This window comes from Cydia fagiglandana, chromosome 10 (assembly GCF_963556715.1).
Source record: "Cydia fagiglandana chromosome 10, ilCydFagi1.1, whole genome shotgun sequence".
NCBI lineage: Eukaryota > Metazoa > Arthropoda > Insecta > Lepidoptera > Tortricidae > Cydia > Cydia fagiglandana.
Genome location: NC_085941.1, coordinates 17,559,364 through 17,584,094, shown reverse-complemented (window position 1 = coordinate 17,584,094; position 24,731 = coordinate 17,559,364). Strand labels below are relative to the sequence as shown.

General features: G+C 38.6%; 2 protein-coding genes across 2 annotated transcripts in view; one reads left to right on the top strand and one right to left on the bottom strand.

Annotated features, from left to right (window-relative positions):
• The first annotated feature begins 180 nt into the window (after positions 1 to 180).
• LOC134668014 (cell division cycle protein 20 homolog) lies at positions 181 to 15,439 on the top strand. The gene is made up of 11 exons (XM_063525455.1): positions 181 to 653; positions 1,137 to 1,243; positions 1,515 to 1,685; positions 2,160 to 2,253; positions 2,983 to 3,107; positions 4,077 to 4,181; positions 11,277 to 11,423; positions 12,407 to 12,534; positions 13,424 to 13,571; positions 14,116 to 14,315; positions 15,019 to 15,439. The coding sequence occupies exons 1-11, from the start codon at positions 356 to 358 to the stop codon at positions 15,116 to 15,118; spliced, it is 1,623 nt and encodes a 540-aa protein (XP_063381525.1). The 5' UTR covers positions 181 to 355; the 3' UTR covers positions 15,119 to 15,439.
• A 2,024-nt stretch (positions 15,440 to 17,463) lies between these two features.
• The window catches only part of LOC134668011 (sodium-dependent transporter bedraggled), a 41,840-nt gene continuing 34,572 nt past the window's right edge, over positions 17,464 to 24,731 (bottom strand). The window contains exons 14-15 of the mRNA XM_063525451.1: positions 19,642 to 21,235; positions 17,464 to 19,497 (exon numbers count right to left, since the gene is read on the bottom strand). Coding sequence (XP_063381521.1) covers positions 20,863 to 21,235 — 373 coding nt within the window. The 3' untranslated portion in view covers positions 17,464 to 19,497; positions 19,642 to 20,862. The remainder of the gene's footprint in view (positions 19,498 to 19,641; positions 21,236 to 24,731) is intronic.

The following is a 24,731-nucleotide window of genomic DNA, read 5'->3' as shown; positions in this document are numbered from 1 at the left end:
TTTATTACTTTTTTATGTATATGTGGGCAATTGTCTACAAGATCTTCAAAAGAAAAAAGTAAATGCAACTGAAAAAAGAAACGGTCTCCCTTATTTTATTTGCGGTTGGCAACATCTAGTAAATGTCATTCGCTTTGTTCGACAGCTGCGCTGAAATGATTTTAAATTTTAACGGAACTCTGTTGCGTTAAATTTTAGTGTACTTTCAGAAGTGCATATTTTACACAAATATTTTTATGCGTTAAGCGTTCTAATGCTAAGCGCATTATATAGTGTTAGTGTTGTTACTAGTTAACTTCTTGAATAAATACTTGAGGCCGATTGCTACCGCCCGTGCTGTTGCGTGAATACAGCGATGGCACAGTTCAACTATCTCAATGAATTGAATAGTTTAGCTACTACTATGGACGGACCTATAACTCGAGGGCCACCTCAGCGATGGGCCAAGAAAAGCAATAACGAGAACATAAATCCATCGTTGAGTGCTTCTTTTAAGAACTCTTCCAACGTTAATATAAGTTCGTGTAACCAGTCTATGCAGAAGTTGTCGTTATCGGCCAATCAGAGCGTTAACAGCGTGCACTCGGGCAAGACTCCGACCCGTTCTGAAAACAAAAAAGGGAAGAAGACTCCTTCTAAGAACAAGTCGCCAGGTAATTTTAACCTGTATGTAAAAAACCGGGCAAGTGCGAGTCGGACTCGCGCACGAAGGGTTCCGTACCATAATGCAAAAAAAAAAGCAAAAAGAAAACGGTCACCCATCCAAGTACTGACCCCTCCCGACGTTGCTTAACTTGGGTCAAAAATCACGTTTGTTGTATGGGAGCCCCATTTAAATCTTTATTTTATTCTGTTTTTAGTATTTGTTGTTATAGCGGCAACAGAAATACATCATCTGTGAAAATTTCAACTGTCTAGCTATCACAGTTCGTGAGATACAGCCTGGTGACAGACGGACGGACGGACAGCGAAGTCTTAGTAATAGGGTCCCGTTTTACCCTTTGGGTACGGAACCCTAAAAAACATGTATGAATGAACCTAACAGTCTTTTATAAAAAATATGTAGGAACCTTAGTAGTTTGAAAATTTTCTGAACTATTTGCACCTAAATAATGCAGAATATTTTTTGTTTCCAGGGCGCTCCACCACTCCAACTCCAAATAAGGCATCTAAAACACCGAACAAGGCTGACAGATTCATCCCCTCGAGAAGTAACTCCAATTATGACTTGTGTCATTACATGGTAGGTTTATCCTGATAAGGGGTCATCCAGAAATCATGTGTTCGTTTAGAGGAGGGGTGGGGGTAAGAAAAATATCGCGAATGATCTCAATGGGGGGGGGATGGTCAGAGAAGATATCAAGTGTAATTTTTATTCAAAGCAGGAAAACCAAAAACAACAATATTACTCAAAAAAAATTTTTTTTATTATAAATATATATGTTAGTTTGTAAGGTATGTATCTATGAGCCTCAGGTGCATGAAAATAAATGCTTTGATTGATATATTTTCAGATGAGCCGCGAAGATGACAAAGGTGAAGAGGTGGTAGCCCAGAAAGTGGCCGGTGAGGCCATAGGAAGAGCCCTCACTGACATGGAGCCCGGGCGCCTTCTACAGTACACTTGCAAGGCTCCAGCGGCACCCGAGGGCTACCAGAATAGACTGCGGGTGGTCTACTCACAGGTTGATGATGGAATGTTTTTTTATTTGAATCAGCAAAGTTGAATTTAAATGTTATTATCTAATATAAACTGGACAACTGCGAGTGGGACTCGCCCACAGAGGGTTCCGTACTTTTTAGTATTTGTTGTTATAGCCACAACAGAAATACATAATCTGTGAAAATTTCAACTGTGTAGCTATCACAGTTCATGAGATACAGCCTAGTGACAGACGGACAGTGGAGTCTTAGTAATAGGGTCCCGTTTTTCCCTTGGGGTACAGAACCCTAAAAATCACCTTTACAAAAGCTTTAAAGTGAAGCACTCAGTTTCAGTAATCTTTTGGTCCTTTTGAACAGAATCTGTTTTACCAATATTCAGATATCCTTCATCAGGCAAGTCCACACACAACAAGCCACCTTGCAAAGACATTGCCATGTGAAGTGGCTCGGTCTGTGTACACCCTAATTTTGGACTAAACTTCCATCTATTGTAGGCCAAGGTGCCATCATCAGTGAAGAACACTACGAGGTACATCCCCCAAGCCCCGGACAGGATTCTGGATGCTCCTGAAATTCTCGACGACTACTGTAAGTATTTTGATATTTTCTTAAAAATTGTGGCAAAGCCAAAGGAATGTTTAAATGTCGTGTAATCGTTAACGATATATAGAAAAGAGCTAGAATTCTCTTGATGCAATAGAGTAAATTGCCTTACCTCTGGGGACGATGCCGTATCTCTTCCAGCCGGCCAGCCGTTTCAATACGGCTTGTGAAAAGGAAGCTAAGCGGAAGGTCATTCTAGCAACAGATAGAAGTATACAGGAGCAAATAACTAGAGACTCCGTGCACACTAAAAGAGGCAGTTAGCAACCTGATAACATTGCTAGGCTTCATGGAGGAGCTGAGGTGGTTAGAGTAGCGCTACCTCGTTTCACGCAAAATAGGCACAAGTAATAGTATTATCATACACCGCCCCGCCCCGACTCGCATTACCCCGCCCCGCGACTGGCCGCGACATGGATCTGGCGGACTTCTGGCGTCCTCTCAGTAAAGCGACTTACCCATACGTACACAATGACGCGTGTACAGACGTGCCGCGTACACATATATAAACGCAAATTATTTTTAATGTATGGCGTGTCTGCCCTGTGACAATGGTTGTTGATTCGTGGAAAATGCCCAGAATCACTAACTAACTCTAACGGCAGTCAAAGCAGCCAGAAAATCCAAATCTTGGCCCGCACGAATTTATATAAAGTGCGATGTCTCACTATAATTTTAACGTAAGTTGATTTGCTACAATATTTTGTCCCACAGATCTAAACCTAGTGGACTGGAGCGCATCCAACATCTTAGCCGTGGCGCTCGGCAACTCCGTGTACCTGTGGAATGCGGGCACCGGCCAGATCGAGCAGCTTATGGCTCTAGAGGCTTCTGAGACGGTACATCTAACTTTTGGCCAAAAGCCTGGTCCACACAGAGCGAGCATACGCGCGACGCAATTTCCTCGCGCACAAAACGGGCGCGAAGCACGTCTACACTGGCCGTTTTGTGCGCGAGGCTATTGCCTCGCGCGTAAGCTCGCTTTGTGTGGGAGGATATAAAAACCGGGCAAGTGCGAGTCGGACTCGCGCACGAAGGGTTCCGTACCATAATGCAAAAAAAAAAACGGTCACCCATCCAAGTACTGACCACTCCCGACGTTGCTTAACTTTGGTCAAAAATCACGTTTGTTCTATGGGAGCCCCATTTAAATCTTTATTTTATTCTGTTTTTAGTATTTGTTGTTATAGCGGCAACAGAAATACATCATCTGTGAAAATTTCAACTGTCTAGCTATCACGGTTCGTGAGATACAGCCTGGTGACAGACGGACGGACGGACGGACGGACAGCGAATTCTTAGTAATAGGGTCCCGTTTTACCCTTTGGGTACGGAACCCTAAAAATGTTCGGACGCACTCGGCGCGCCGACCACTCCACTCCAGGCTAGGCCGGCGCCCCACTGCTGCTCACGCTGTGTACACGACCCACGTTCCTATACAAAATTTCGTGGGTTTGCCCACGGTTTGTATTAAAACGTGGGCCGTGGATGTAGCGTGCGCAGCAGTGGGGCGCCGGCCTTAGGGCCCCCCCACATCTAGCGTCTTTCGGGCGTCGGCGTCTACAACGCTATGGCCGCTGCTCGACGCAACGTCGACGCAACTGCGCCGCGACGTCATTTTCCATAGCGCTGACCAGACGCCGACAGACGCCGACGCTCGAAAGACGCTAGATGTAGGGGGGCCCTTATGGTTGGTTCACCTCTTATTTATTACATAAAGTTACAGAAGATAACAAAATTATGTATACTCTTCTTATTGCATGTAATATAATATAAGCAATGAAGAAGACTATGTTTTGTTATTTTAGGTGTGCTCCGTACAATGGGTGCAGGGCGGAGGTTCGCACCTAGCCGTCGGAACGTCCGCGGCCACCGTCGAGCTGTGGGACTGCGAAAAGATCAAACGACTTAGGGTAACATATTAACCTCATCCTATTGCGGGCTGTACACACGTCGAGAGACCCCAAGACAGGCCGCGAACGAGACATGCTGCTCCCTTCTCGTCTCGCTCTTCCTTGGATCGTCTTGCGCTTCTCTGATTGAATCAGAGCGGTGCCGAGACTCTCGGCGAGAAGATCTCGACGAGTGTGTACAGCCGACATATAATATTCCATGAGACAATGTAACCGAAGCGCTAAAGAACAAGTGGTTATGGACCGTAGCTAAGAAGATGACAATTGCTTACTTACCCCAATCGAAAAATTCGAAGTAAATAATAGATTCGAATGAGACAGAGACTTTGTTTACATGCCATTCGGATACATTATTCATTTTCGATTAGTGTTAATGTTATTTGTTACACACATTGTACACATTTGTTAGCACATTGTACAAATACAGATGTAGTGCATGTGGTCTTGCTCTTTCAGTCAGTCTCGGAACAAAAAGTACTGAGGTTGTCTGAAGTAGCATGACAAATACGAACGTTTCCGAGAAAATACGATGGAAAGCAATTATGCAGTGCATCTATACAGCGATTACTGGCCATCTATGAAATGCTATACATTCGAGTCTTCCATGAAATAGCTTCCAAAATCGGCCAAATCCAAATACATGTAATATTTTATATTTATCTACTTCTAGCAGCGAAATGATATACATGGAAGTATTCTGTCCGCTCAATTATGACCCAACGCAAACTACCCCGCGATAGGCGGTACTTACAAACTGCTCGATTGGCAATCTCAGTACGCGACCGAGATGACAGTCAGTGACAAATGGCTAAATTGATTTATAAAAACAACGTTTTTGTAATAAAAATATATGTATTCATGTGTCCTGAAGTGGTGCAGAAGTTATTTTAGTTCATACCAAGGACAATGGAATCACTTTTCACTTGTAGTAAACAGATAACTTCAGTAAAATTTGGAAAAAACATGACGATTTGTTTTCAATACTACCGTGCTAAGCTAAAACTTAACAACTGCATACGACTTTCATGACAACATACGACTTTTTAACTTGCGAGGATAATAGGGATGGTGTTATGCCAAATGAAGTAGACTATTTTATTAGCTTGTGTTTGGTTTAGGTATTTTCTATATAATTATAAATAAATTCCTTCTTACAGATTTGTATTTTCCTTTTTTATTTCATGAGATGGAGCTATAAAAAAACTACCTAGTTATTTCAAATTAATAATCAAATTTGGTATTGCCATTTTACATTACTTTCCATTCAGATTCCCACAAGATGCTATTCGCAGAGAACTATGGAAAAAAGCGTCCAATTAGAGAGACATGAAATTGAGTGGATGCCTGGCAAGATATCTAGAATGGTGTACTTTCGTTTGGGCCAAATACATTTCGCCAAATTTCACTTCCCAATAAACTTATCGCAATAGTTTCATTTCCCAAAGAAACCTGTAGCAAAGTTACACTTCGCATATAATTTATTTGGTCAAATTATCATTTGGCATGATTTTACTTTATCAAATGTTATTAGGACAAAAACTTATTTAGCAAACGTTTTTTATTGTCTAATATTATATTCCAAAAAGACATGCTGCGCCGACCCCAAGTGAATGGAACAAGGGCAAGAGAATGATGATTATATTACAATGAAGTATTTGAACAAATTAAATTATAATTATTTATTATTTTTCAGTTGATGATTATATTCCAAAAAGATGTTTGGTCAAAATTGTCACTTCGCAAATTTGACAAATAAGCATATCTATTTACAGTAATTTTTGTTATGTTAATATAGGTACGTTAAATTCTACGTAATTTGGGTGGGTTGGGTTAGGTTTGAACTGCGATCCTCACAAAACGGAACTACTACCAGAAAAGTGGGTTAGGTTAGGTTAGAACTGTGACCCTCACAGAATCGAAATGCTATTAGAAAAGTGGGTTAGGTTAGAACTGCCGTCCATACAGAAACGAAATACTGTGTACTAGAAAAAGGTCATCGAAATGGATTAATTAATTTAATAGAATAACGAGATGTAAAAAAAAATGCATGTCATTTTAGACTAAAAATGTGATTTAAAAATTGGTAGTTATTTACAATTTTTGGGTTACAATTATTACTTTGGTGTTATTTGCTTTAATAGAATAGCAAGATGTAACAAATTAGGTTATCATTTTATATTAAAATGGAGTTTTAATTTTAGTGATCATTTACTACATATTTTTGAGGAATGTTTTTTTTGACGTTACATTTTACTATGTACATATATGTAATGATCAGCTAAATACCAGACAAATAAATTCCGCAGCCTCCTCTCTATTGGTACCTATGTAAATTGAATGCCATGCAATATTTTGGGACATGTAAGTTATGCTTAATGATACATTTGACTAAATAATATTTGGTAAAATGAAACTTGTCCAAGTAATTATTTGCTAAACAATAACTTGCCAAAAAAGACTATTGCTAACTGAAAATATGCGATAACTTGTTTTGCCGAACATTTTTTTGGGAAATGATAATTTGGGAAACATAGTTTGGGATGTGATACTTTGGGAAACGTTTTTGGGCCATTCGTTAGTAAACCATCTAGAATATGTTCTATTCATGAGATATAACCCGTGAGATAATCATACCCGGTCTCCTATATGTAGATGCATTTTTCCTATCATGCTTTCACTGAATGAATTTAACAAATGCACACAGAAAAGAGCGGAAAATTTAGAAAATGTAAGCGCGCGAACGGCTGTGGTCCCATACAAAATTTTCATTTTGCACCTTTTTCTACTGACAAACTTGCTTGACCGGCTATATACATATAAAATATTCTGAACTGAAAGTGGGGATTTATTGTGACTCCGCCTGTTCAAATATTTTTGACCCGATTCTTGTACCCATGTAAATTTTGCAGACTGTATAGCCAGTCCGATTTCTAAGATCAAGTTCGCCATACATTTACTGTGGCGTACTTGATCTTAGAAAAACGGACAGACTATACCTGAACGTGACTTCGCACTGCCATACAGATAGATAATAAAATATACAAAATACTTATTATAGTGGAATACATTTATACAACAATGATATATATTAACTTATGTTGAGTTAGTCTGTCATTTCATAACAACATTTTAACTAGTTATCTTTTAATCTGCATTAAATTATTATACGTGAATTATTTGACTGGTTCTTCACTGTATGGCATAAACCTATCCCTGTCCAAGTCATATTCTAATCAAATATGAACCGCGAACTCTAAGCGGCCAGTACGTACAGCAAGAAGGTTATTAGCGGATTAATGTCGCTGATTGGTAGTTATTAGGGATGTACCGACTAGTCGCCGACTAGTCGGGAAAGCCGACTATCCGGCCACATTTGTAGTCGGCGACTAGTCGGCGACTAGTCGGCAAAAATGGCCGATTAGTCGGCACTTTATTAGTGAAAGAAAAACAAAAAAAAAGAAATAATCAACAGTCAATATTTACCATATGTTTTATATTTATTTTACTAAAATACCTATTCAGGTTGCATACGAAAACTTTTGTTCATATAATTGACCGTTTGATCGTTATCATATGTTGGTGGCTGGTGTTTTCCTCTACAGGTCGATCTCAATTGATTCTCGTGTAATTTAATTGGCAAGTTCGATAGTTATTTTTTATTATTATTATTCAGGTTTTGTTTTTTTTTAATGGTGGAGCCATGAGGAACTATTAATGTTATTGCAAAATTTAGAGACTTAGTCAGGGCACGTTGCGCGGCACCTAAAAGTAGTGCGATAAGGACAAGGCGAAAAATCCTGCGTAAAAATCTCAAAAATCGAGGTTTCGTACTCCTCTGTTTCCTCCTCCAAAACTTAACCAATCGTAACCAAATTTGGAAATCTAAATGATTATGAAATTATCTGTGTTGGACCGTTTTGCTTTTTTGGCTAATTGATATCAGTTTTGAATGCCACGCCTCTCATTGCGGCATTTGAAGGGGTCTAGCGCCTTAAAAAACAAAAATATCAAATAAAGCAAAACGGTCCGACACAGATATTGACAATATTAATCTGTGTTCAAAAAATCATTGCTCTAGCTTCAAAAACCACGGAGGAAAACGAGGTGTACGTTTGTATGGAGAAATGACCACTCCTGTTGGCTCTTAAGGTGGTTCGCCTAGGTTACTCAAAACTTAACTCTCGCTAGATGGCACCACTTTTGCAAAATTTCAGGTTTTATTTTTTTGTGAAATGGTCATGGTATTTGTATACTTAAAAGTATGTTTCGCGCACTCTTTAAATAAATATTGAACAATTAAAGTAAACATTGAATACTTCATTGTGCAAAAACCACCTTTTTAATTCGACGGAGTGTTGCTGTCACGCTTTTTCCTAGTATTACTCACACATGCAAACAGTGTTTCCGTGATCCTTGTAGTAGACAATTTCACACAACGTAAGTAGGTATGTTGCATTGCAATAGCGTAACGGTATGTTCGTGGAAATAACTACGTGCAAGAGGATTGGGGTTCAAGACTGGTGCGAGTAGGTAATTTCTTTTTGTTTCTCCTTTGTGTTATCTTACCTTTAAACGAGCAATTATTATATATATGTTACTGTAAAAGCCCGAAGTACGGCAAAACCTAGGATTTACCGGTAAAACCTAGGTTTTACCGATGCCGATCGGTAAAAGCCCGAAATGTTAAATCTTACTAGTTTACTTCGGGCTTTTACCAACACCGATATGGTAAATCCTAGGTCTTACCACGGCAACCGGTAAAGTTTGAATCATGCACTGATTCTTGAGATTATTAGATGAAAAGTAGGTAGGTTTGGATCTCCCGGTTCTGCTGAAGGTGAAAGAGAACTCTACTAGCCTGCATCGTGGCTAGGCACCCAGGTTTAGGTATAGTTAACTTTAAAACCGAATCTGCAGCTGGCCACTTTATTGAGTAATAGAAACGCGTTCCGTATGTGTTTCGCTTTCCAGATGACCAGGGTGCCTAGCCAAGGTGCCAATGGTTTACGCTCCGTAGCGACTGAAGCGCAGCCGTGTCTGTCGCATTAATATGGCAGAGTGATAGAGAGAGGTATTACCCTAACGTTCGCTACGGAGCGAACGACTGGCATCATGGCTAGGCACCCAGATTTAGGTATAGTTAAGATTACCGCCGAATCTGCAGCTGGCCACTGTATTGAGTAATAGAAAAGCGTTCCGTATGTGTTTCGCTTTCCAGATGACCAGGGTGCCTAGCCAAGATGCCAATGGTGTACGCTCCGTAGCGAACGAAGCGCAACCGTGTCTGTCGCATTAATATGACAGAGTGATAGAGAGAGGTATTACCCTAACGTTCGCTACGGAGCGAACGACTGGCATCTTGGCTAGGCACCCAGATTTAGGTATAGTTAAGTTTGCCCGAATTTGCAACTGGCCACTGTATTGAGTAATAGAAACGCGTTCCGTATGTGTTTCGCTTTCCAGATGACCAGGGTGCCTAGCCAAGGTGCCAATGGTTTACGCTCCGTAGCGACCGAAGCGCAGCCGTGTCTGTCGCATTAATATGGCAGAGTGATAGAGACAGGTATTACCCTAACGTTCGCTACGGAGCGAACGACTGGCATCTTGGCTAGGCACACAGATTTAAACGCTTTTTAAAAATCAAAAAACTATTACTTATGAAAGCAGAAGAATATAAATGATCGTATTTGATTTATAATTGTTACATATTTGCCGTAACTTATTTTTAAAATGTGTTTTTCAATTAAAAGACACGTCAAGATTGTTTACCTTATTTCTAATGCTAAAAAAAACAAACTATAGTAATAATTGTGTTTTTCATTCATAGACAAAATCCATTATTTTATCCACAGGAAATTTTATATATCTCTTTTTTATTGCAGTCAGGATGTCCTGATTGTAAAAATAAGAGAGATTAGGTAGAGTATAATTTCTAATTTTCTTTGTCAAAAATAAACGAATACGTGTAGCCCATACCATACTTAATCAATCGATTTATGATAATAAGAAAAATTAAATAAAAATAAAAAAACAATACGAAATTTAGATGTAACAAAAATACAAAAAGTTATGTTCCAGCATACAATTGACTGGGGATCGAACCGGGAATCTTCCGTTTGTAAGCAAAAAAGCGACTGTTTGCATAACACGCCATGATAGTTCTTAGCTAAGCTGACGAACTTCGGGTACTTATTCTCGCTTAGGTCAATTAAGTACCTGTCAAACGTCAGTGTCAACAAAATTGCACTAAACATGACGGCACTCCAAATTCGCGCCGTGGTCAGCCCGGCAACGTCGGAAATGGTATGGCAACGTCGCAAATGTATCTGTACACGACATTTGTGACACACACATACGTAAAATTGATGAAAATTTAACTATGATTTTTGCATGATTTCTGTATGAAACATTGTTTTCCTGTTAATTTCGCGCAAACGAATATTCGAAGGAAGATAAATGCGGAAATATTTATGTACTAATAGTGTGTAGTTACTTAATGAGCTTTGATTGAATTTTGTATGAAAATCGAACCACCTTAACTGGCGACTACGTACGGGAAATAGAGCCTTGGAAATACCTCCTGTACTGACGGTCTGCTCAGGATCGCAAAATAAAAGAACTAAAGACAGAAATTGAACGAGGATTCTTGTGATAGGTCTTTGAACCTGTAGAGAACACCTTTTAGCAAAGCTAAATTATGATGAATAGCGCAACCAAAGGAGCAAAACTATTGTTTTTTATCTGAACTTATACGAAACTAATTATCTGGCCGACTAGCCGACTAGTCGGCCGACTAATCGGCCATTCGAGCGCCGATTAGTCGGCTAGTCGGCTAGTCGGCCAAATCAATAGTCGGTACATCACTAGTAGTTATTGACATTATATGCATTTCATCTACACTTAGCTATGTACCATTAGAGTAATAAAGATGACTCTTATTTTGTTTACCAGCTTTGATTACAGGCTCTGTAAACGCGTCGTCCTATTTGAATGTAGGCGTAATTGTGTGTGTGTGCTAATTTGGCCCGAGAATTTGAACGGTAATGTTCCTAAAGGCGGTTTCCATACTAAATATATGCGTTCACTGACTTCTAGATAATGGACGGGCACACAGGCCGGGTCGGGTCTCTCGCTTGGAACACATACGTGGTGTCGAGCGGGTCCCGCGACGGAACCATCATACACCACGACGTGCGGCAGCGCGACCATGCTGTCGCCACACTATCTGCACACACGCAAGAGGTACGTTATTTATTTACTTCCACAGAATCTGGAACACATAAGTAGTATCAAGGGGTTCCGCGACGGAACCATCATACACCACGACGTGCGGCAACGCGACCATGCTGTCGCCACATTGTCAGCGCACACACAAGAGGTTTGACAGTTTACATCTATCACCTTCATCATCATCATCTCAGCCTATATACGTCCCACTGCTGGGCACAGGCCTCCTCTCGAGCGCGAGAGGGCTTGGGCTATAGTCCCCACGCTAGCCCAATGCGGATTGGGGACTTCACATACACCTTTGAATTTCTTCGCAGATGTATGCAGGTTTCCTCACGATGTTTTCCTTCACCGAAAAGCGACTGGTAAATGTCAAATGATATTTCGTACATAAGCTCCGAAAAACTCATTGGTACGAGCCGGGGTTTGAACCCGCGACCTCCGGATTGCAAGTCGCACGCTCTTACCGCTAGGCCACCAGCGTTCTCGCTAGGCCACCAGCGCTATCACCTTCGCCTTATGAAAAATAAATTAATTAACTAAAAATAAACAAAGTAGAGATAACCTACGAGTATTGTTATCATCTATCATTATTGCAAAGGTATAAATAAGATTCACCTGTGGGCTATAAGGTTTTCACCACACCAGCTGGTAAAGGCTCTCTTGATTGTTCAAAAACAGGTAGATAAGAAAGTTTCATTTTATCCACATGCGAGGTAAAGTAATCAAATGGAAATTTTGAATTGATTTCTTATGCTTGCCGGTAGAATTGACTTTTAAATGATGATTTGGAATTATGAATATTTAAAAACAGTCATTTTTTTCATTTTCTTGTGTTGGTGTGGTGAATTTTTTTGTGTTTCACTCGGTGGCAAAATTTGTTTAACCTTCGTGCTTTGAAATTATCAATATTAGCACGAGAGGTTAAACAACAACTTTGCCCCCTTGTAAAACAAATTCAATTAACTATTGTTACTATCAATTGTACTCTTTTATAGATTTGCGGCCTCAAATGGTCCCCGGACGGTCGCTACCTAGCGTCGGGCGGCAACGACAACCTACTCAACATCTGGCCCATCGCCCAAGGGCAGCGGTACTCGCAGACACAGTATTTGTATTCGTTCAAGTAAGTACTACTAATTCAGTTTACGAATCGCACGCTAGATGGCTCTGTTCCGTGAAAGCTGAATCGCGCTATTAAGATTTTTCTTGAGATAATGACCCCCGGGCTTGAGGAATATTTGTTTAGTGTACAAATCGATCTGTAGGTGGCGCTGTTCCGTGTTGTTAAAATCCTGAATCGCGCTATTAAGATTTTTTTTTAGATAATGACCACCGCTTGAGGAATTATTGTTTAGTTTATAAATCGATCGGTAGGTGGCGCTGTTCCGTGTTGTATATAATCCTGAATCGCGCTATTAAGATTTTTCCTGCGATGGTGTCGTCCGCCTCGAGGAATTTTTGTTTAATTTACATATCGAACTGTAGATGGCGCTGTTCCATGAGTTAAAAATCCTGCATCGCGCTATTAAGATTTTTCTTGAGATAATGACTCCTGACTCGATTTTATTTTGTTTAGTTTACACATTAAACGGCAGATGGCGCTGTTACATGTATTAAAAATCCTGCATCGCGCTATTAAGATTTTTCTTGAGATAATGACTCCTGACTCGATTTAATTTTGTTTAGTTTACACATTAAACGGCAGATGGCGCTGTTCAATGTATTAAAAAATCCTGCATCGCGCTATTAAGATTTTTCTTGAGATAATGACATGACTCCTGATTAGATTTTTTTTAGTTTACACATTAAACGGTAGATGGCGCTGTTACATGTAGTTAAAATCCTGCATCGCGCTATTAAGATTTTTCTTGGAATCCTGGCTCGATTTGTTTAGTTTAGTTTACACATTAAACGGTAGGTGGCGCTGTTCAATGAAAGCCTTTATTGTTGCAAGTTTGATTACAATTCGCGATATGTCAGTTCAGCTGAGTAACTATGAAATTCGTGTACAGCCAACACCTGGCAGCCGTGAAGGGCCTCGCGTGGTGCCCGTGGGCCGGCGGCATCCTGGCGTCGGGCGGCGGCACGGCGGACCGCACCATTCGCATCTGGAACGTCAACACCGGCGCCAACCTCAACACCGTCGACACCAAGTCGCAGGTCGGTATTCTGTACACCCGTGTTTTTCAAACGGGGGTCGCGAAGCCTCTGCCAGCCTTAAAATAATACATCATAAGCGTAACATTTTGTTCGTACTAAGGGGTAACTACATCATGAAAAAGTTTAAAAAACACTGATGTACGTCGTATACCTGCTACTATGCCTCTATTCTTGTTTTGTTGTACAATGTAGTGTTTATTTTATTACTTACAACAGAATAATCTACTTAAAACTTTTAACTGCTATGGAATTTCCCAGGCAACTGTAAACTTTTTTGTCGACCTTTGTTACCTTGTTTAACACGCAAACGAGGCAGTCACATGTTACTTAAGAGTCGATGTTTGTAATAGTTTATCATTATAATATTACTTATAGTAGCATATTTTTTCAAAACAATTCTTAGAACGCAGAGGGAATATATTTCCCACCTGATTTTGAACTTTATTTCAAAATGATAGGGTTCAATTTTGCACAATTTCTGGGATACTTTGCCTTATAAAGGGTTAAACTATTTTTTTCTAATTTATTCTGTATTTCACCATAGGTCTGCTCCATCGTGTGGAGCACGCACTACAAGGAGCTGATCTCCGGGCACGGCTACGCGCAGAACCAGCTGGTCATCTGGAAGTACCCGCTCATGTCGCGGGTGGCCGAGCTGACCGGCCACATGGCCCGAGTGTTGCACCTGGCCTTGTCGCCGGATGGTACCACCGTGCTGTCTGCCAGTGCCGATGAGACACTGCGGTAAGTCGACATGTCATTTTATCCCAACAGATGTGCTCCATCGTGTGGAGCACCCACTACAAGGAGCTGATCTCCGGGCACGGCTACGCGCAGAACCAGCTGGTCATCTGGAAGTACCCGCTCATGTCGCGGGTGGCCGAGCTGACCGGCCACATGGCCCGAGTGTTACATCTGGCGTTGTCGCCGGACGGTACCACCGTGCTGTCTGCCAGTGCCGATGAGACACTGCGGTAAGTCGACATGTCATTTTTACAGCATAAAAGTCGCATTTTGATGAGTCCAGGTGTCCATTGCTACTAAATTGTATCTAAACGCTGAGGCATCGTAAAGATGCCCGAAGTCTTGTGGAAATTAATCCTGAGGAGGTAAATATAAGCTCTGCTTTTATATCTCAAACACTGTAATGACAATGACTGCTCTATTTATAGTAATGATTTGTCATATTAGTACAAAATTCATAGTCAAGCACTATAATTGGATAATAGAGCTGTCATTTCAGGATCTATCTAAGATATAAAAAAAACATCACACACCATATCATTCAAGAAACTTATTGGTACACGCTGAGGATTCTTACCCAAAATCTACAGTTTTAAATTCCACTACTAGGCCACCATCACTCGTTTCATTGCCAATAATGAAGCTCATATTACACCAGTTATTTTTACTTTATCCTCAACTCTACGGCAATGTTTCATTTCAGTCTGTGGAAGTGCTTCATGCTAGACCCCGCGAAGAAGAAGGAGCCCACGGAATCGAAGGCAGCCAAGTCATTGCTAAACATGAACTCTTTAATCAGATAACTGGAAATACACTTTAGCTCTGCACTATACTTCGTTTTTTTTTAGCATTAGAAATTAGGTAAACAATCTTGATGTGTCTTTTAATTGAAAAACACATTTTAAAAATAAGTTACGGCAAATATGTAACAATTATGAATCTAATACGATAATTTATATTCTTCTGCTTTCATAAGTAATAGTTTTATATTTTTATAAAGCGATTTTCAATTAAAAGACATGTCAAGATCGCTTACCTTCTTGCAAGTTCTTTCTAATGCTAAAAAAAACGAACTATAGAATTAGTTGTATTGTAGGTCTACTTTTGACTTACAATTTTATTGTGATTTTAGAGTCTGGCTAATATTATAAATATCGTGTTGTCATAGAGTCAGACCGTGAAAAGTCGGCAGCGATTTTGATAGCCCACGTAGTGCAAGTGTCATTTTAAACGTCAAACTTCTATGAAATTATGACGTATAAATAAATAACACTCTGCGTGGGCTATCAAATCCGCTGCAGACTTTTCTTGGTGCGACTCTAGAAGTTGGAAGTTTAATGGTGGTTGTCAAAACGCCATAGCCTAAGGCTCAAGGTTCTACCTTATACTTATGCAGTTCGATGAATTTTAAATTTTAAAACATTCAATTGGAATAGTTACATGTTTTGTTTCGTTCAATTTTCAAACAATGCAAAATCAACTGTATTCCGTACACTATAGATTCAAATTTCAGTGGCAAATTTTGGATTGTTCATTTGTATGACTTGGACTTAGGAGGATATTATATTTAGCGTTCCATTGAATTCGCGATATGTACTTCGTTTTTTTTTTATTCACGGCAAATATGCAACAATCATATTATAATCATATACGTATACGATCATTTACATTCTTTTGCTTCCATAAGTATAATAGTAGGGTAATTCATTAATTACTGGCCACTGTTTAGTAACTGGCCACCCTAAATTAAAAATTAATTATATTCACCTATAAACAGAATTCATTTTAGTATAATCTGGCTAGTTATTGAAACCTTATACTAAAATGAATTCTGATTATAGGTGAATATAATTCATTTTTAGTTAGGGTGGCCAGTTATTAGCCGGTGGCCAGTAATTGACGATTTACCCTAGTTTACTAATTCTTAAATTAGATTTTCAATGAAAAAGACACGATAGTATACCTTTTTTCTTATACCAAAAAAAAACAAAGTATATTTGGCATTTGATTTTGTAGTAAATGGATATAAGTAGTTATTTGTACAACGAGAGATCAAAGTTTGATATTTCTTCGAGTGCTTATTTTGAGTCCCGTGCAAGCGAAAGATTCTATAATTTAGAATCTTGAGCGTAGTAAGGGATTCAAAAGCGCACGAGATGTAAATAACTTTGATCTCGTGTAGTACACAACATTTTTCACCCTAAGCAGTGAGAACATACCTAGAGGGACAGAGATAATAGAACCCAAGTATATCGAACTTGTATTAGACCCCGCATGTTGAAATGACATTTGACTATAAAGGTCACTTGAATGTCATTTTGTCTCACTCAGTGAGCAAAGTACCGTTGTTCGAGCTGCTGAGGTAAAAAATTAATTATCATAATACTCGATGACTGATCATGTTTGCCATATTCTCTCTAAGCGTGAGTGCGTGTACTGTATGTATATTTAAACATTATGACTGACAATTGTGATCTTACAATTTAGTGTAAAACTAGTTGTTGAAGTAGGAATATTATGTATAGGTACTTATATATAAACATCATGTTTTCTTATTTCTTGACTTCTAATCACTGTGATTGTCTTTTACCTAGCGTATCCTGAGTTTAGCTTATAATTTCGTATCATTTTACTTCGGCAGTATTTTGTATTGACTTCTATTACACGCAAGATGCTTTTTAACACCTTTTTATGACAAAAATATAGAAGTTGAGGTCGTTAAATGTAAAGCAAAATCTTCTTTCTCGGTTCTTTTACTGTATTTCTCTCCTCTTCTATAATTTCAATTTTCTTTTCAAGTTATTGACGCATTTGATTACCTCAGCTTGGGTTATTTTTTGAGCTTTGTAATATTTTGCGGGTACTGTTTATTATGTTATGAATTTATGAATTGATGTTGACTATGTCATAAATGTGTGATTTGTTTTACGAAATAAAGTATTTTCTTATCAGAATCTTAGTTTGATTCATATCTAGTTATCTCATTGATAAGATGTGTTTTTTGTCTCCGAATGCGGTAAGCGTGGCCACTAGGGTAGTTTCCGCAAAATACATGTCGAAAAAAAACGCGAAGCAGACCCCAGGCTCCCATGAGCTGTGGCAAAATGCCGGGATAGCGCGAGGAAGATGTCGAAAAAAGACAAGAAAATTTGTAGTAAAAACTTTTATTATTCTTATTGTTCTACTTATTAATATTTTGTTTACTTGTAAATACATATTGCAACAAAGGAATGTAAAAAGAAAAAAGGTGCTATATAAAGGCTCCATGTGATGTTTCCTAAAATGTAAAAATAAGGTGGAAGCATGTTAGTGACTAGAACTAAGAATATTTTCCAAGAGCATAATTTGAACGAGCACTGTTAAATGCAAATAAGGAACTGCCGCGAAGCTAAACTAATCTAAAATAAAACTATAAACTCACTAACTTTAGATCCATTGTACTTATATAAATCACCTGACTATTGCTACATAACTTTCAAATGGTGTGAATGTGAGTAAAATTTAAAATATTTAGCTAAAAGAGTTTTAACACTATTTGGTGTTTAACATCAAAAAGTTATGTAACAGATAACAACTCCGGTCGATACGTTGTGATGTGCTTGCTACATCAAACCTCCTAAATCCCGATGTCCTTTTAAAAGGATAAATTCAAATGATATTTTGAAATATTTTGAAGAATAAGTTTTTAAATTCAAAACAGCAAATATGAGTCGGGGACTTAGAAGGCTTTTATCCTATGTATTGTCACCGATGTAACCACATTCTTTGCAACATTGGATGCTACAACGAAGTCCATGTCCAGAGCATGATAAGTCTGCAGCGATTTTGATAGCACATGAAATTATATGACGTATAATAAACACTTGCACTGCGAGTGCTATTAACACATTCATTACCACTAAGTGCTACGGGTTACGCTCGTAGCGCGTAGCCACGGTTTCGCCGTATGTAGCGCGTAGTCGCTACGAACAGTTTACCCGACAATCGGGTTCTTGGTGTTGAATGTGTTAATTAAAATCGTCGCAGACTTACCTCGATCTCTATCAACTTATCACTACGTTTTGCTAAATCGCACTTTAAGTACCAAAAACTCGACCGTTTCAACGCCTACTGAAACCTCACACCGAAAAACATTCATAAAAATCTTATTCAATACAATAAACATGCACTCAACAACTTAACCTACGGAGAACACATTTGCTAGTACAAAAACTACACTAAAATAACTGCCACAAGTATTCTTAACAATTTCAAGTCTTAAAACATCGTTACTAAGCTCTGAATTTATTATCAAGTTCATTATGTATACAGTCTTAAGCTACCGAAGTATATTTAATTGTAAAACTATTAACATGGCTCAAAATAGAAAGGCGTATACTTTTGATATTCGAATAAAAATAAAGACTTGGCTTAGGATTCGCACCCAGGCCATAATTGTAAAAAAAAAGATATTCGAATATCATCCGTCCAATAGTAAAAGACCATAGATACAATAAAATTTAATTCAGCCTAACTATCAACGTAATCTTATTGTATCTGTAGTAATATGCCATTGGCAGAATGGTGGCCGAGCGTTTTTTTTTTATAAAAGTATACGCTTCAAATAAGATATTGTATTTAAAATGAAAGTGATGAATGTGTAATTTAAATAATCGATATACAATGTAAAATTGATACCTTTAAAATAAGTACGTGGTTCAATCAAAATTAATCGTACTTTTTGACACGATCATTGACACTAAAACTTTTCACTATACTTGCCGCTAAACTAAGTGGCAAGTCAGATCATAATGCCGTTTCTTTCACTCTTGGTTGGTCTTAACAAGGATAAAGGAGATAACATTATGATCTCAGTTGCCTGTTGGTATTGCAAGTATAATAATCATACAGTCAGAACAACTAAACTTAATATAAAACAATACTGCTCAATTCATAACTTATCATTTAGAATTCGATTACCAAAGATTCTCTATCATTTCAGATCTTAGAATCGACTATCTATACTTTCGTTATACATTTCGTAAGCACACTTTAATTTATTCTAATGCCCTATTACATTCGCTAATCCTTACTAATACCATAGAGAAAAAAATACATAGATTGCTCACTCCATACATCAGTTTTGGTACTCAAAAGATTATATTTTCACAGTCGACACGTCTTATGCTCAACAACATTAGAGCTGATTTAGACGGCCGCGAACTCGTATGCGATTTTAGTTACATTGCGGACTGTTAGTTACGTCCAATTCAACCCGTCGATCAAAACCCGCAATGCAATGAAATTCGCATGAGAGTTCTCGTATCGTCTAAATGAGCCCTTAGACTTTCCGGTCGGTGCTACATCTATTGTCAAGTAGTAGTACTGAAAATTCCCCTACTCGATGCTAGATGTCGACTGTGAGAATAATAGTCTTTTTGGTACCTTACTATATTTCTCTATGCTAATACACTGGGCAGTCTATCGATACTAAGCACCCATCTAACGAACATCAATCCTTGGTCCTGACCATACTAAAATCTAGTCTTATGCTCTAGTTTCCTAGGATAGCGGTGCCGTCATATAGCGGCCGTCTCCATACAAATACTACGACATCCATATTTAGCCGTATTATTTAGTATAGAGACGGCCGCCGGCATATGACGGCACCGCTATCCTAGGAAAACCGATATTTACCCATATCAAATGTACAGTTAACGTCAAAAATATGTTGTCACACATATGTATACAATTCTCAACCTTAATTCATAGAAATAAGGTAATGAGTATATTTTAATGATCTTTACTGTACTACAATGCAAGGGTTAGCAATATGAATGTACCTTTGACGTCAACCCTACATCATTGCCATATTACCAGACATCGTACATTTTCCAGCATTTTTGGTGCAGCGGAGTGGTGTTAACGGAATTGGTATAAATAATGTCAACCCTAATGATTAATTAGCGTTAATTAAGTTAATATTAACGTTAATTTACCATTTCAATTAAAATTATCTATACCAATTCCGTTAACACCACTCTGCTGCACCAAAAATGCTGGAAAATGTACGATGTCTGCATATTACGAATTATTTGTAAAGTTTACAAACAAAAGGAACATGGCTGTTATTGATGAGAATTCCCAAGTTATCTTTAAGGCAGACACAGTATTAGATATCGGCACTGCATCTTTTACCAAATGCTCATGATCATGACTCATGACTCGTCGATTTCATCATAAATTGTATTACCAGTTAGCTTGACCTTGAGCCATTTTAAGATACAGAGACATACGTGTTCTTATATAACAGATGCTATGCTGCGCGTGACATTCGGCGGATCTTCTGCTTCTAACATGGCGGACATAGCCACAGTATTCGAAATCGGTTCTGCATCCCTTACCAAATGCTCATGATTTGTGGTTAACCCTCCTCCATACTTGAAACTCCTTCTTAAACTCGATCGTATGCTTTTGGCCGAGTCGCTTTTTCTGACGAAGGATCGTCGGAGGTTGTCTTCATAGTTAGTAAGAGAGAATTGGAAGAGAGAGTTTAATGTTTTGTTTTCTATATAACAGAGGCCAAACTGCGCGTAACATTCGGCGGATCGTCTGCCTCCAACATGGCGGATATAGCCACAGTATTCGAAATCGGTTCCGCATCCCTTACCAAATGCTCATGACTCGTCGTCAACCCGCCGCCATATTTAAAACTTCTTCTAAGACTTGATCGTATGCTTTTGGCAGAGTCGCTTTTTCTGACGAAGGATCGTCGGAGGTAGTCTCTGGTTAGAGAGAGGGAGTTAGAAGAGTGGGCTTCGTGTGAGACGGTGATGGTGGGCGGGGTGTAGTGCGGGGGGGAGGCCCGATCGACCGTCTCGCTCAGGGTGATGGGGGCGCTCGCGTCGTGTGAGGGGGATGGCGCGCGGGCGGAGGTTATTCTGGAACAATTCAAAAACTTTAATTATTTGCTTTACAAGAATAAAGTTGTATTTTGAGTTCTCGTGCTACCCGAGCATGCGAAAGATTCCAAAATTTAATTGTTAGTGTAGTCGGTGGTTCGAAAAGTGGAGTTATGAGTATTGCGAGAATTTCAACGCATGGGAGTTAAATAAAGTTTGCTACAAAATAAAATAAAATTACCACTGTAAAACATTAATAAATATTTAAATTAATGCTTTAAATGTTTTACTCTTTAACATTATTACTACATATATGATTTCATTAGTTAATATAGGACGTAACATAACAACGTAACGTAAGGAGATAAAATGCACTGTATTTATATGTAAGTATGTATACATTAATGTGTTTTTAAGTAAAATAATTCATTATTTTTAATAAATAGTATTAGGAAAATAGTTGTTTTTAAAACGAATACAAGTTTGCTTTGTGGTTTTGTGGATGTGTTTTCGAAAATATAGCTTTTCGTAAATTTTGCCTAAACGTTCATTATGGATTTTTAAAATGTGTCGTTTTAGGTTGAAATAATTTAGAGGCAATTGTAATTTTTAAAATTTTTAATATTTAAATTTTCACGCTAGGTAGAAAATTGTTAGTGGTCAAGCGGACCCCAGGCTCCCATGAGCCGTGGCAAAATGCCGGGATAACGCGAGGAAGAAGAAGAAGGTAGAAAATTGTAAAATTTTATAGCAATCAAGTTATGAATTAAAAAGGATGCGTTCATAATAATTGTTGTATCGCTAATTAACTTGGTGTAATTAATTAATACGACCGGATAATATTCGATAACAAATGTTTTATTTTAGAATACCGAAACAGAACATGACATTGACAGAATCCATGTCCATAATGGCGGGAGACTGCTGCCGAGTTGCCCGCTCTTATATATCATCATCATCAGTATTTAAGAGCTATGCTCTTGTCGGTGGAGTAATCGCCACTCTTCTTTTTGCTGGGCCAGCCTTTTAACTCCCTCGTACGACACGACAGAAACTTTTTCTTTTATTTGGCTGAGATATGTGAGCCTGGGCCTTCCTCTGCCTCTTTTCCCCTCAATCTTGCCCTCCAGGATGTTTAAAAAGAATCTGTCGTGCCGTATCAAGTGGCCAACCATCTTGCCCCTTCTGTTAGCTATTGTGTCTAACAGGCATCTCTTCTCTCCTGCCATGCTCAGGACCTCTTCGTTCGTCTTCCTTTCTGTCCAGCTAATCCTTAGCATCCTCCGCCAACACCACATTTCAAAGGCCTCCAATCGCTCTCTGTCCCGTTGTGTTAGCGTCCACGTCTCACACGCATATAAAGCGATGCTCCAGATATACACCTTAACTAAGCGTTTTTTGACATTCTTCGAGATGTGTGCTTTGAGCAGGTGTTTTTTGCTATTGAATGCTTTTTTAGCCATTGCGATCCTCTGCTTGATGTCCGCCGTGCATCTGGAGTCATTGGTAATAATACTTCCTAGGTATTTATATTGTTGGACTTGTTCTATTGCTGTGTTCTGTAGTAATATTGGATTGTGTAAAGATTGGTGTTTAGAGATGGTCAGAATTTTGGTTTTCTTACAGTTTATTTTGAGTCCGAATTGTGTGAAAATATCATTCATTTTTGAAACTAATAACTGTAGTTTGGAGTTAGTTTCGGCAAAAGCCGCAATGTCGTCAGCAAATCGGATAAATTGAATTTTCTCCCCATTAAATGTAACTCCTCCTAAATCTGACTCTGCTATTTCTTGAATGGCATGTTCTATGAAAATGTTGAATATTAGCGGTGAGAGTGGACACCCCTGTCTTACTCCTTGGTTTATTTTGGCTTTCTCTCTCTCTTCTTCTATTTCGATGATTGACTCTTGGTTTTTGTATAGTTGGAATATAATCTTTCTATCTCTGTAATCGAGTCCAACATCACGGAGGATACCCATCATTTTTTTCCAGTTGACCTTGTCGAAAGCCTTCTCTAAATCTATAAAAGCTATGTGAGTGTCTAGGTTGAGATCTAGTCGCCTGTCTACTACTAGTCTAAGTGCTGAAATGGCCTCTCTGGTCCCTTTATTTTGTCTGAACCCATATTGATCCGGTCCCAGATGGTTTTCAGCTATTGGTCGTAATCTGTTCTGAATGATTTTAACTAGAATTTTTGAAGCTTGTGAAATGAGACTTAACGTCCGATGCTCTTCACACTTAAGGGTGTTAAGTTTTTTGGGCAGTGCAACTGTTTTAGTAATTAGAAAATCTGTTGGTAATTGTCCTGTGATATAAATGTTCTCTATTAATTTGAAAATTTCTTGTGTCATGGGTTCACATACAACGTATTTGATCATTTCTATATATACACGATCGGCCCCCGCTGCTTTGCCATTTTGGATACTATTCAAGGCTTTGACAAACTCTTCTTTCAGGATAGCTGGACCTAACTCTTCCTTTTCTACTAATTCCTCTTCTTCTATATCATCTTCGTTCAATCCCTCCCCCTTGTAAAGTTCTTCTATGTACCTTTTCCATCTTTTGACTATATCACCGTTGTTTATTAAAACATTACCCTGTTCGTCTAAAATAGTATTACTTCTTGTAGTGTGTTTTTTATTTAGAGATCTAATCATATTATATGCTTTGTCCATCTGACCTTTTCGCATATATTCATCAATTGTTTCGCAAATATTTAATGTATCCTTCTCCTTACACTCTCGGCATTTACTTGTAATTTTATTGGATAGTCTTTTATATTCATTCACACTATTTTCATCGCATTTATTCCGGAGTTTTCTTCTTTCAATCATCAAATCTATAACTTCCTGGGTGAGCCAGTGTTTCCTTGGTACAATTTTCTGCATTTTCAAACATTCGTCGGCTGAGGATGTTAAAATGTCTCTCACTATTCCCCACTTATCATTGACACTAACATTATCATACATATCTGTTTTATTCTTATATTCATCTAGTTTATTACCTACTTTATTACTAAATTGCACTCTAATATTGCTATCCTTATCATTAAGTTTCTTGAGATCAAGTTTCTTTGGTTTGTGTCTCTTATTTTGTTTTCTGCCTTGAAACATATGTTTACTTAGTAATAAATTATGGTCTGCGTTGAGATCGGCTCCTGGCAGTGTTTTGCAAGATGTCACTTGGTGTCTAAATGCTGATTTAACTAATATAAAGTCCAATTGATAACGTCCAATGTCCCCGGGCATTTTCCATGTGTATAGCCGTCTTTTTGGTAGCTCAAAACAAGTATTGGTGATAACTAAACTATTTTCTTTACAAAACTGTACCATTCTATCCCCTCTGGTGTTTCTCTTTCCCAACCCAAATTTTCCAACTATATTATCTTCTTCTCCCTCTCCCACTACTGCATTGAAATCCCCCATTACTATGAGATTATCTTTTTCTTTCACAGCGTCTAATATTGAGTCTAGAGAATTATACATTTCTTCAATTTCATCATCACCATGGCTGCCCGTGGGCATGTACACTTGCA